The 13,205-nt window shown below is 42.3% G+C and overlaps 1 protein-coding gene across 1 annotated transcript in view; it reads right to left on the reverse strand.

The window, feature by feature from the left end:
• The window catches only part of trim62.1 (tripartite motif containing 62, tandem duplicate 1), a 32,110-nt gene that overhangs the window by 5,544 nt on the left and 13,361 nt on the right, over positions 1–13,205 (reverse strand). The window contains exons 3-5 of the mRNA XM_079342130.1: positions 6,185–6,280; positions 1,846–2,102; positions 396–511 (exon numbers count right to left, since the gene is read on the reverse strand). Of these exons, the coding sequence (XP_079198256.1) occupies positions 396–511; positions 1,846–2,102; positions 6,185–6,280 (469 nt within the window). The remainder of the gene's footprint in view (positions 1–395; positions 512–1,845; positions 2,103–6,184; positions 6,281–13,205) is intronic.

Here is a 13,205-nt window from a genome sequence, read left to right on the forward strand (position 1 = left end):
AGCCACATGTCAGTGACAAAGTAGATGAATTGCTGGATGTTTTTTCTGGATTCTGGATCGTTGGTTTTATTTACTGCGTGACGTTTTTCTCCTTTGTTGAATTCATTAGCAGGGTAACTGTTAGCGATTAGCTGCTATAATGCTTACATGCCGCCTACCAAATACGGCACGGTTTGCTGTGGAAACGCAAACAGGCTTTACCGAACCAAACTGTACTGATCCATACCGGACAGCTTGATGGAAACGGGGCTTAAATAACACAAAGAGAACATTCTAGAACTTCTCTTTTGGGAGGTGACCTGAGGTAACATTTGTCATAAATTGGTGTTTAAAACCAGACTGATCGATGGCAAATTGTGGTTGTGTTTGAGTTACGTTCATCTCATGATACGTACCTGGTGAGATATCTTGGAAAAGCAACTTCCATATCGTGTATTGTAAGGGCCCCATGTACTTAGATGTCGGGAAGTCTTCATACGTCAGATTGGTCTCATGTATCTTCCCTTTAATCCTGGAAAAAAAAAACATTCTAAAATCCAATTTGCTGCTTTTTACAAATAAAAACTGTTAAACCCACAACGTCAATGATTCAAGTCATTATACTAGTTAGTGTCTTTGAAATGGGCCATTATTGACATAGACCAGCTGACAAACTGCTTTATGGATGTCCAGTAGCAGAGATGAATGTAGCAGAGAGACGGAGGAGGGTTGGGCTCCTACACTATTACATTAGGATTCAATATGAACCTCCGCATGAATCACTCCGTGCACTCCTACGTGTGGTTCACACGTCATGCAAGAAACTGAGAGGCTTACTTATCACATTTAATTCCTGAAAATATCAGCGTGTTGATTAAATGGACTTTTCTGTTCGTGCAGAACATCTTTGGTAAGTAAGAAGTTTATTGACTGACAAGAATGAAATAAGAACAGTTCTGTTGGTGCTCTTCAGAGGACAAACGTAAGTTGCAAATATCATGACAAATCAAATTCATTTATTGAAAAAACATGTTTGTCTTTGATTAGTCTTTAATCAAAACAGATCCGTTCCATCTTCCTGAAAATAAAAGTTTTTAGGACTCATTAAACTTGAGGCCATAAAAATAAATGTATCGAACTGAGTGTGATGTTGGGAAACTATCCAAGCCCTCCAATCATATTAAACTAGACTTTGAGCTTTTTGGGTATGAAGTTGAGTCTTCTTTTTATGTTTAAGGTATTAAGGGTAAAAAATAAATGTCATTTGGGTCAGCAGGAAACAGAAGTAGTGAGACTAAGAATCCGTCGCAGAATTCATGACAGGATCGGATATCAAATGCTAGAGAATATGCTAAATGTTGATGCTCAGTAAAGATGATATTGGAAAATGATACAGGACTTTGATTTGTTTCAGGGTGAACTAAATATCGCTCTAACACCTGCTTCTCTCGTAAATTCATCCTGTTAAAGAAAAGATATGAGGGTTGTAACTCTGTAGTATTTTATAGAAGATGGCATAACACTTTATTTTTGCCACTTTCTAGTTCTTTACCCAGACTCTTTATCTGTTCTATTAAACTGTTCAATTAAATTGTCCTCAAGCTCCTCCCACTTCCCCCCAAACTTAAAGCTGCTTTTTTCCAGGCCCAATTCATCCTCTTTTTATGGGATGAATTGATCCCATAATCGATTCTGACATTCTCCAAAACTTCACATTTCAGTGTGGAAGAAAACACCTGTGTGCATGCTGTTCATGTAAGCAGTGTACATAAAGTGTTGATACTACACCTAAAGAGTTCGTAAAATTCTACTAAATGATTGGCCTTAAATAATGATGCTGAGAGTGTTTTAAGACAGGAGAAGCACCTCTCAGACGTGACAGCCACTCCCTCCAGGAAGTCGTGTCGCCCAGTCTCATTGAGGCGCTCCTGCAGGATCTGGATGCCCTCCTTGACATCTCGCAGCTGTTGGCTGTAGCGCTGGATCTTGTGCTCGATGTCGGCCAGCTTGCGGGCGGTGTCCGTCTCCAGCTCCTCCAGCATGCTCTTCTGACGCTCGCGCAGGAAGCGGTGAAGGCGCTCGAAAGCATCACCGATGGTTGCTCGCAGACTCTTGGCTGAGGACTGTGGGCGAAAAGGAAAAAAAAAGAAAAGAAAAAAAAAAAAGAAAGAAAAGAAAAGGTGTTTCACTTGAGAGAATCCTCAGCTGGGCTATTTATGACTGCCATTACACGCCTGTGAAGTAGACTTTATACAGTATTTAGCTCAGTTTGACATGGGTCAGAGATACTGACTGTATAAAGTGCTCTAAGTTGTTAATATTACAACATTTATTCAATTGATTTCAAGTGTCTCTGAGAAAACAGTCCTCCATTAAGAAAAGAAAGCAGCTTGTAGCAGGGTACAACAAAGATGATACAATTATAACTGGGGATGTAACGATTCACTCAACGCCCGATACAATTTATTTTACAAAATTAGACTGAAAAAGATTCCTTTAATTTTTTCATGAAAACGCCATTGCACTTCGTAATCTCTTTGGCTCTTGCACTCGTTTGGGCGAGCAGGGCTACTAAGCGGTTTGTTCGTATGGTTTGATAACGCCTGCTTGTTACAACGAACCACCTCTGCTCTACAGCTGCTGATGCTCACGACATTCCTGCGATTCATTTTTCAGAGTACCGATGTGAACCTTGACACCTTTTAATCGATTTTTAATTGCTCCACGATTAATCTTTACATTCTTAATTACAACCATTATTAAATCACTTTCTAACCCATCTTAAGAAATGTAATCGCTTAAGTCGTCAACTATTGGCTGATTCCATCTTCTTCGATGAAGGAATTATCTGCCTTCTTCTTTTAGTAAAAGAAACGTCTTGGTTTGAACTCTTTTGAAGTCAACAGAATTGAAAATCAAAACACTGATTTATCACTTAAATGATTCCAGTTCAATCTGAACCTGGAATCATTGTGAGTGAAAAACAAATAGTTCACTTTGAGAGAGGTAATGTAAGAAAAAGAGGAGGGGAAGGGAAGGCGTGAAAGGACATCCTGACCTGTGCGTGAGGACGTCTGATAACAAGTCCGGCAGGAGAGCTGAAGCTATTACAGATAGAGGCGAGCAGTTTGCAGGGGATGGCAGACTAGGAGATGAAGAGTTTTGGGGATGGGAAGCTGGACTTCAAAAGGAATGAGTCATCTGAGTGTTAGCAGTCGTCAGAGGCGAAGAACAAAGGAGCGTGACGAGAGGAGCCTTCCAATCTGAAGTTTCAGAGGGAAGAGTCGACTTCATTCAAGTCAGTTTTGCCTACACTTTACTGTCTGTCCATAAAAAAATGGCTCAACAAAGGTCAAGAAGACATTATTAATAACTACTGAATCGCAGTAAACTCATCCTTGAAAATGCAGGTGAAACTTCTTTATTGGACTTTGTTGTTTTTCAGGGTGAGCTGGATTTAGGATCTCTCATCTGAGGTTTAATGGGGGCTGTTTCCCTTGTTCATTCAGAGAGCAGATATTCTCACTCTCCATCCTCTCCCTCTCCTGATGAGTCAACATACTGATGGAATGAAGGAGGACGAGGAGAAAGACGGCAGCAGTCTTTCTGTGGCGTCTCGGCTGCTTTGGCCCAGCAGGTTGTGGTGGCACTCACGAGGCAGACTGCAACCGTTGGAGACAGGAGGCTGGCTACCTCAGAGGGAGGCATGTGATTATGAAGTGAGTACCCGTTGGGCATGTGAATAGGACACAATGTGTATCCTTCAGAAGGAGACAGGCAGGAGAGTGTAACCAAGGTAGACTCACTCATTCAAAGGGAGGATGAGAGCCGGGCTGCTGTAGAAATCCATCCTCAGGAACTGATGTCAAGAAAGTGAAGCTCTTTCTGCACCATAGTTTGCTCACGCTTTACATGTAAAAAGTGGTTTAAAACTCTTGTGGCCCCAGAGGACGCTGTTATAAAATCTGTAAATAGCATTGGCTGATGTCGCTTGAGTCAGCATTGATTGTAACTGGTGAAAAAAAAGTTTTGAGAATGAATGAAGGGGGAAAGACGGGGGCTCATCAGACCTCCAAGTCTCTACTCTCAAGGCTACATTAGCCGCTACTCACATAATCCACCCGTGTCCTTAAGTCAACAGCAGAGTTGCATTTTGGGTAATGTAGGAGCAACTTTTGACAAGGAAGACGAAAGCATCTAAAGTTGGAATAATAGATTCATTCAGGGGTTTTGGTTTGTCCTCCTTGTCCGGTGTAAGTTTGGCCATGTTACGGGCAGGAAAAGCTAATATGGACTCATTTCACAACTAAAAGAGTGAAAACAAAGCCAAAAAAAAAAAAAAGTCCAGGCCAACTCAGATGAGGAAAGATGAAGAGATGAAGGGAGACGTTTCATTCTCAGCTACCTAAATGCATCAGAGATCAATGAGGTCACAGCGTGGCTCTCTTCCAGGCAGAGCACTCTCTACAAATGGATGTAAATCTAATGAGATCAGCCCATTTCCAATGAGGAGCTGGGGTGGCTGAAAGGCCTGTATCTAGCAGGAAGAGTGAGTCAATACATTTTCTGGAATGGACAGGGCCTGGAGGGTTCTGCAGTGCCAGACTTAGGAAAAAGAAAAAAAAAAAAAAAAAAAGACCGATGCTGTGACATCAGACAGCAGGCAAGAAAACAGCAGAAAGGAGAACGTGTCCCTTAAAATGATAAAGAACGCTGACAGTAGCACCATCATCTTTGCCAGAGACCCCGCCCTCCTCAATAGATGTGATGTCTCTCCAGGAGAGAAAGCAGAGGGCTGTGTGTGTGTTGTGTAGGTGTGGGAGGGCAGCTCAAGGACTGACACACTGAGTGGACCCTGGTGGTTTGCTGATTAAAACGAGGTGTCAAGATCACACAGCTCGATAAACCAATTTACCTGTCAGGGTTGTTAGACATTAGACTGTTTTTTTTTTGTTTTTTTTTTAATGACTTGCTTTGCTTAACCAGAGCTGCAGTCTCCAGATTGTCGTCTCAAATTCAAACAAGGACGTCATGTTTCTGCAGATATCTCCACAGACGGTTAGGACAGACTTTAAATGTGTTTAACTTCTCTCTCCTAAAATCAGACCACATGTCTTCGTACTGGTGAGGACATCTTTATATTGTATTACGGGAAATGAACAGACTGAAGTCATATTTAAAGCTTATTTAACCCACTTTTTTTTGCGGGGGGGGGGGGGGGGGGGGGTTACTTGTAAGACTTTTGGAAGACTTTCAGGAGAATCCTTTTCAATTTAAAGACTTTTTCTCTCCCTAACAATAACTCACCCACATGCATCAATCTATTAGATACTAAAAAAAAAGAGCAGCTCATGTTGATGAAGTAGTTGCACCTTGAGAACATTTCTAAAGTAATCACAAAGCTCACATGCTGTGGACACTGCATCACGGAGCTCTGAGGCTCATTGCTCATTTTAAAGCTCATCACTGTTTGTTGTGTGTTGGGCGGACTTCTCTGACCACACTCAGGCTGTATTCAGGCATATTAGGTCTGCTTCCTTCAAACCTTCTGACCTACATCAGTCAGACTCAGGAGAGTACAGGGACTTATAATCTTCCATCCCAGAACATTTTCTTACTGTCCGTTCCGAAAGTCAGAAGTGAACTGGGCGTTCAAGTTCACTGCTCCCTTTAGTTAGAACCACTTACAAAAAGAGCTGCTCTTGTCGGATGAATTTAAGAGGATGTTAAATGACCCAAAGGAAGACATCAGGCTGTAGATGTTCTCCCTGATGCGATGATCGTAACAAAACACATGGTGTTTGAATTTGTGATTTGTGTCTTTTAATGTATTTTTTATTTGTATTTGGCTTCTTTGTTTGTGTGAAACTCTGTGGATTGTGCTGCTGATAAAAAAGAGATTTTTAACCCCAAGTTTAATAAAAAAGCTTGTTTATCAGCCTAAATCCAAGCCTCATTTAAGGATGATCAAATCTAACCATGTATTGCTTTCCTCTTCGTATTCCATCATTGTTAAGAGAATATTTTTCACATGTTTGTGGTTTGTGGGTTAAAGCATGACAGGATAGCATTCTTAACAAACCCAAATCTGACTATTTCTAAACTTATCATAGATGAGGACGCCCTTTTTGGTCTGCAGCCTGGTGTCGCTCGATGATTGAAGTCTTTAAAAGGAAAAAGTTATCGTAGTGTTTTACTCTAGTACCTTGGTCTCTGTAAGCTGTCTTTGCAGAAGCTGCAGGGCCTCAGTGTGTCCCTTCTCACTGTCCTGCAGGGTGGCCAGCTGCTCCTTCATCTCCCTCTGCAACACAACAACAAACACACGCAGCCGTTAGGAAAGACAGATCAACAGAAATGAAGACAACATTCAGCTATGTTCAATCCTCTTCTGTAACACCCTTCCCTTCATCTCAGCTCCAATACAGTCTCAAACCCATCTCATTTGCATAAAGTAATGCTCAAAGTATTCGTCCACATTCTACAGTATTTATCATAACTGTGATGTTTGTGTAAAAGCAGTAGAGACTTCTTACCTCGGAGAGAAAACAAGCAAGGCAGATAAATGGCGAGATATAAAAGAGATGAAATAAAACCTCTGCCGATGTTGAGCTGTGACAGAGGAAAAAAAAAAAACTGGGTCTCAACTCTCGTCAGGCACACGCTGGCAGAACCTGCAGCACTCAGCCACCTCCGAGTCTCCCCACGGCAGGAGAGCGGCTCAGTGGGAGCTGACTGGGGTGGCTGCTGTCACGAATTGCGCAGAGTTTTGTGTGCCAACAACTCCGATTTAGCTTTTGGGAAAAGACGTGCTTCAGCAGAGATCCTCCCTGAAGTGGAGACTTAATTATTCAAATGTGCAAAAGAAGTCATGGTAGAAGCTCTGCAATTTATTCATCTGTACCTGGATTTAGTTTTCATACCAAGTGAATTAAAAAAAAAAAAACAAGGCTGGAGGAGACTCAAGTTGGCTACTGTGAGAATAACAAACTTGTGATTTCTTCAGCTAAATCACACTCTTGCTGAGTGAGTTTAGATTTTTGTTCCAAATGTGTAATAAAATGAGGTTGAAAGAAAAGAGGAAGCAGACATTTTGCAGAGACTCATTAGCTCTGTGAGGCTGTTCTGAGACACGCGTTCTGTTTTCAGCCTCATCCTTACTTTACATGTGATCACAAACAGAATCAGTGCTTACACTGGGATCTTTGAACAGGTATAATGTTTACAATGTTCATCAACTAAATTTGGCTCTTTAGTATGCTAACCATAGACTGACTAGTCATTGTTCTGAAAGCACTAAGGGAAATCTTACCACTGATGGCACAAGGTAAGAGTTTAAAAAACTATACACACACAGTATATACATATTTTTTTTCGAGCAGAGAGAGTGGGCGGTTACATGCAGCGACAGATTCAAGTTTGTATTGGTGCTCGCTCTCACCAGTATGCCAAACTGGGACAGGAAAATGAAAGGAAACGGATGAAAAAGACGCTGCTATCTTTGAATATAAACTTCGGTAACTGATTGCAGTAAAAGAAAGAGAAAGAAACCAAATGAACAACATGAACGTTAAAGCGTGGTGCATTGAGCAAGAGCGGTACAATGTGTTTAGTTCCTAAGACAGCTGACTCATGGGCACAGATTGCACCACCTTAAAAACACAGTCTAAATTCTAAGCTCTGGCCTGAGATAATTACTGTATTTGTTGTGTTGATTCATTTTGTTAAAGTAGCTTACAAAACAGCAGGGAAAGATTAATGTCTCCTCCGCACATGGAGGACGAGCCATCAATGACAGACCTTGGGGGAAGTACTAACTTCTAAAAACCATAAAGCACCGAACACAAACCTGCCTAAAAGAAGAAACAAGGTTATTTTTCATCATGGACCTGACCTTCGTTAAACTGAGGGATTCTCAATCAACCTGATCCGAGCCTTGATACGCTGGCCAACTATTCAAATCTGAAGGATTTTTTGCAAGTTTTAGATTCAGAGAGAGTAAAGCCATCCCGTTCCAATCTGAAGCTAGAATGAGCTACAAACACAAACTGTTTTATAAAACACAGCTTCAACAAAACTGTGCACGGGGCACAAGCTCATACTCAAAATGAGTGTACACATCTATGCGAGGGCAGAAAAAAAACAAAACACTTTATATTTGAGAGGGAAATTAAATCTTTTGCATCAAAGGGAACAACATGGAGCAAGCCTGATTTATTTTAAACCCCCTGTTAAGCCCCCCCCCCCCCCCGCTGCTGGTCTCTCTTCTCATATAACCCACGCGTCACCTTCTCTGAAACAATCCACCAAATGAAACTGTCAGCTTAAACAGAGAGACAACCACACCGCTGCTACCAGGCCGACACAAAACTAGGAAAAGATCTCCAAAGACATACGAACATAATTATTCAACTATCTCGCCCACGAGGGGAAAAAAAAAAAAAAAGGTTAATATACCGCTGGAGAAAGATATAGAACAAGCTATGCACTAGTCGAAAAACCTTGACCTGGATTTTTAGCTGCTGAATTAAAAAAAGAAAGAAAGAAAGAAGAAGCAGCAAAAGTGGGCTGTTGTAGAGCAAGCTTGTTTCTTCTCAAGGGCAGAAACAGTGGGGAAAACAATGGCTGGTGCAGGAGGAGAGCGTGACTCTCCATGCTAATGATAGAGAGTGCGGCAGGCTCGGCGGGCTCTCCGCCTCATCGCTACGCGCTCGTCTCCAGCAGGTCAAAGGCTGAACACACACTGAGACAGAGCAGCACTGACAGACTGGCAGAGAAAACATGCTCTTCACCTTTCCTCCTCTGCATAGAGCTCGACTGACGGGGCAAACAAGGGCAACTTTAGCTGTTAGAAAAAAACAAAACAAAAAACAACGCTCTGCAGAAGGTCTATTTTAATAAACAGTTTGTGCACAGTAAGGTTTGAATTACTCTTGTTCCAGTCACTTATTGAGCTTGTCACTGAGTAGAGACTGTGTGCAGTGTTTGAGCTGAATGTAACACGGTGAAGCTGCATCTGAGAAAAAGCAAAAAAAAAACAACTCTGGGGTAATCATCTTTACACACTTTTAAGGCCCTAAAAGCTCCTCCATAACGTGCAATTACATAATCCCCTTTAATCTTCCTGGAAGCGAATTGCGTCCTTTGAGCATCATACAGATGGAGATTTGTGCTGAAACAGAGAAAAATGGCACAGCTGCAGTGTCAGTTACCACACATGGACAAGGAATTATAGATCAGATTTTGGTGGGGCTCTCTCCAGAGGAAACATGTGCCTGATGGCAACAACAACAAAAAAAAAACATTCTTACGTGACAAGAAAACTAATAATGGAGGTTGGAAGGTGGAAGGAGTGCTGGTATCAGCAGGGGCTCTGAATCGGAGGTGTGCATGTGCACATGGCGTGTGAGTGTGTGTTTGTGCCATGTACGGAGGTGTCTCTCCTCTCAGTCTCATCTGGCTAACACAAGTCTGACATGACATTTCTCCAGGACAGCAAAATACAGAAAAATGGGGGGGGTCACAGCAAGGGGATTATAAATCTAAAACTCATTTCATCCTGCTGTCACTCCCTCCTTCTTCTTGGTCTCTTCATCTCCTGTCATGTTAGCAGCTCGGGCAGATATTTACAAGCAAATAAATGGATCAAATGATAGAATAAGTTTGTGTGTGAAAATGTGCTCACGGCTTGAAATATCTCGTTCTTTTTCTAAACGCTCTGAGCTCGATTACATTCAGCCGCTCGTTCAGGATTGAAAAAGCGTTACTGGCTTCAAACTGTCAGTCTGATGAAGTGGCGAACAACACAAAAATGCGGTGTCACAGCATGAATAATGAAAAGCCTACAGGGTGGAGAACTTCAACGCACACAAAGCTTTCTGTGACCAAATACGGGAAAAAACAACAATCAGGGAGACATTTCTTTCTCCCTGAACGACCAAATGAACTCAGAGCTAATTTGGTACTTGGGCTTATAATGGTCCAAGCATCTGTCTCTTCTGTTTGTCTTTACACAAAGCACAGCTCCCAGTAAGTCTCAGGTAGCAGACAGGCTGGGATACCAGGACATCAGCCAACAAGAATGCAGTGAAAACACTGCAGCCCTGACAGCAGGGCAGGGAGTTTTATGGTTTTGTTCTAATTTAACATGAAGGGTCTGAAATATGTCGTCCGCACCCAGACCGAGTCGCAGGGGGCAACAACACTCGGTCAGTTCAAGGTCAGCCACTGAGATATTACAAAGGAAGCAACACACCGGTGTGCACGTCGACTGAGCATCAATCGCCAAGTATATCGACCACGTGACTCACCGTGACGTTATCTGTACACAGGCGATTTAAAGGTGGCTCTCCCTCTACTGTCTGTGGTCCAAAAAACACGGCTAGTATTAGCTAAGAAATGTCTTCTGACAAGCAGACTCAGGTGTGAGGATGTACACAAGCAGAGGATTGTGTGACGGTGGACTTTACTCTGTCGCTAAACTTCAATTATTTCTGTCATTACATTCCAAGTTCGTATTATCTAAAGGGTGAAAACGGCCTCTACTACGCAGACAAGAACAGTTTGTAACCACGGTAACACAGATTCTCATTGTCATGTGACTGCAGGGATTCCCTCGTATCTTTTTAACGTCTGTTCTGAGACACACGACAACAAAGAACTGTGACAAAGCGAGCGTTTCATTTTAAATGTTGGAGGGATTATGTTTCAGTATGGAGGACTGTTCAGGTCGCCTCTCTGAAGCGTAGCGAGCGACAGCAGTGCTCAATGAGATGATGGCCATTAGTGAAGTCACGACCTTAAGATTAACCTGCTGGGACTGAGGTTTCACTTCTCTGACACGCTGTTCCTAAAAGAATGAAACAATGACCAAGGATTACAAAACACAGTGTAATCACGCAGCTCTTTAAAATATGTCTCTGGATTTCATACAAGTCATACTGACTCATGAGAACAAAGTTATGATATGCTGCAGGCATAGGTTTAGAAAAATGTTTCACTTGTCAGTCTGCTATCACTGCTGACCCCCCCCCCCCCCCCCCCCCGTCTCCACCCCACAGGCTGCATCCAGAACTTGTGAAAAGAAAGAAAAAGCAGCACAACTAAAATGCTGTCTCAGGCCCAAAGCTGCAGTGGAAATGTTCTCTTGGTTCACTGTGCCTCGCAGAGTCTTGTCCGTCTAGCATCAGCAGAGCTCGCAGCCTCTCTGGGGGGTTTCGAGCGCGTCCCTGCAGACTGAGCTCAGCCAACGGCGCAGACAGAGGCCAGCTGAGCTGACTGTGCATGGCCCGCTCCCAAAGCTGCAGGACAGACTGTTCCCTGCTAACATCTGTCCTCGTGAGACAGAGGGTGTGTCAGACAGGAACAGTCTGTCCGGGACGAGGGTTTGCTCAATCTAACTAAAATACTGCTAGGTGACTGACTCCACTCTGCAGATGTAATGCCCCTTAAAGTAGAGGTCTCGCCCTGCAGGAACAGAATGCAGACGGTCATCCTTTTTGGAGGTAAACTCATCTTCATGTTTTATAGTGACGCTGTTTTGCCCATTACAGCCATATTACTAAATCAAATAAAAGCCTCACTGACACGTCCCTTCATTAAGCCTCTTGGACGTTACATTACAGACAAAGTGTAACATGATGAGTTCGTAAATGTGGAAGGTTGACACATTTGGAAAGTTGAGACCAGAGTTAGCATTTTTTGGTCTTTTTAAAATTGAATAACATCAATCAATTGTTGATAACACATAGTGGAACTTTGTTGTCTGACAAACTATTTATATAAGTCTGTGACCACTTTGACCTTTATCTTCTATTATTGTCTGGTGTCACTTGTGCCTTTGTATTTTATGTGTAATGCGTCTTCTCCGTTACCCGTCGAGGGACAACAGATGGAAACGAGCACTTCTGCAATAATCTGCCATCTTTTAAAGCTGTAATCGTTACAGCTGTTCATTAATCTGCACTGTCTCTAACAAATAAATAAATAAATAAATATATTTACCTAAACCAGCCAGCTGCGCGATACGGAGTGTGTGTGTGTGTGTGTGTGTGTGTGTGTGTGTGTGAAGCCTCTGCTGTTTGTTTACATGCTGTACATCTCATTCCCCTCGAACCTTCAGCCTCATGTAGACTCCCACGCTGTTGCAGGGTTCAAATACAAAAAACTACAAAGGTTCAGTACCAGCAGGGATTCATTATCGGGGCTGCAGCTGAATTTCACTATTTTTATATACAATATTAAAGGGTATGTGCGCCTTCGAATACTATTGCTGTGGTAAAACAAAGAAACCTCAGGGTTTTGGGAACTTTCTTTTTCTTTTCTTATCTTATGTTTGAAAAAAACTAAATGCCAACAGAATAGTTGTCTCGACAACAAACTGTCAAAACCCAAGTAAACATTTATTTTGAAAAGTTGAAAGAACAAGAAAAGTTGTTTCCATGTTTACTGGATTAAAGATAAATCAATGAACATTTCAGAATATTCTGCTGATTGACAACTCAATATTAGCTTTTAGCGATAGCTTCTAGCCACAGCCAATACTTTTTTTTTTTTTTTTTAATAAATGTTGAATTTCTGTTCAAGTACGCTTGTCCTGATTGTCCATTATTTGACAGATATACATTAGAGAACTTTAGCGATGAAGACATGTCTCCTGCGGCTGATCCTGGTTCACAGCATCGGATCACAAATGACCCTCAAGTGTGAAATTTCTATTTTTACAAGAAAACATTTGGTGAAAGCAGCAGGGATGAGTGGTAGTGCTGCTGCTGGCGGGCCTCTCCAGTCCTCTGAATATAGGCCATGTCATGTAAATGATGAATGCTCAGAGGCTGCTGCTCCACTTCCTGGAGCGAGGAAAGGCACCGGGTATGCAAATGTATGATCCCAGTGTGGAAGTACAACACTGCATGTCAGTTTTAATAACTTGATCCTCAAAATGAAACAGATTCATGATGTCTGAATAGCCGTGGAGGGTCTACAGAGTCTACATACCGGCCTGGGGGAGCAGTGATGAGAAAAGGGTGTGTGGCAGGAAAGCAGCTGAAGGTGTTTAGAAAGACAAACTGGTCTCTAAGCTATCAGTGTTTTGTCTGATAATCTACACAGTGCAGGACAAGCTGTTTAAGAGGAACAGAGAGCTTGTCTTTGGCACACAAGTGGAAATCCGAGAAGTGGAGAGTGATAAGAGCAAGCCTGCTGCTCGACAGATGCCGCTCAACGCTTCC

Source organism: Symphodus melops, assembly GCF_947650265.1.
Source record: "Symphodus melops genome assembly, chromosome: 4".
NCBI lineage: Eukaryota > Metazoa > Chordata > Actinopteri > Labriformes > Labridae > Symphodus > Symphodus melops.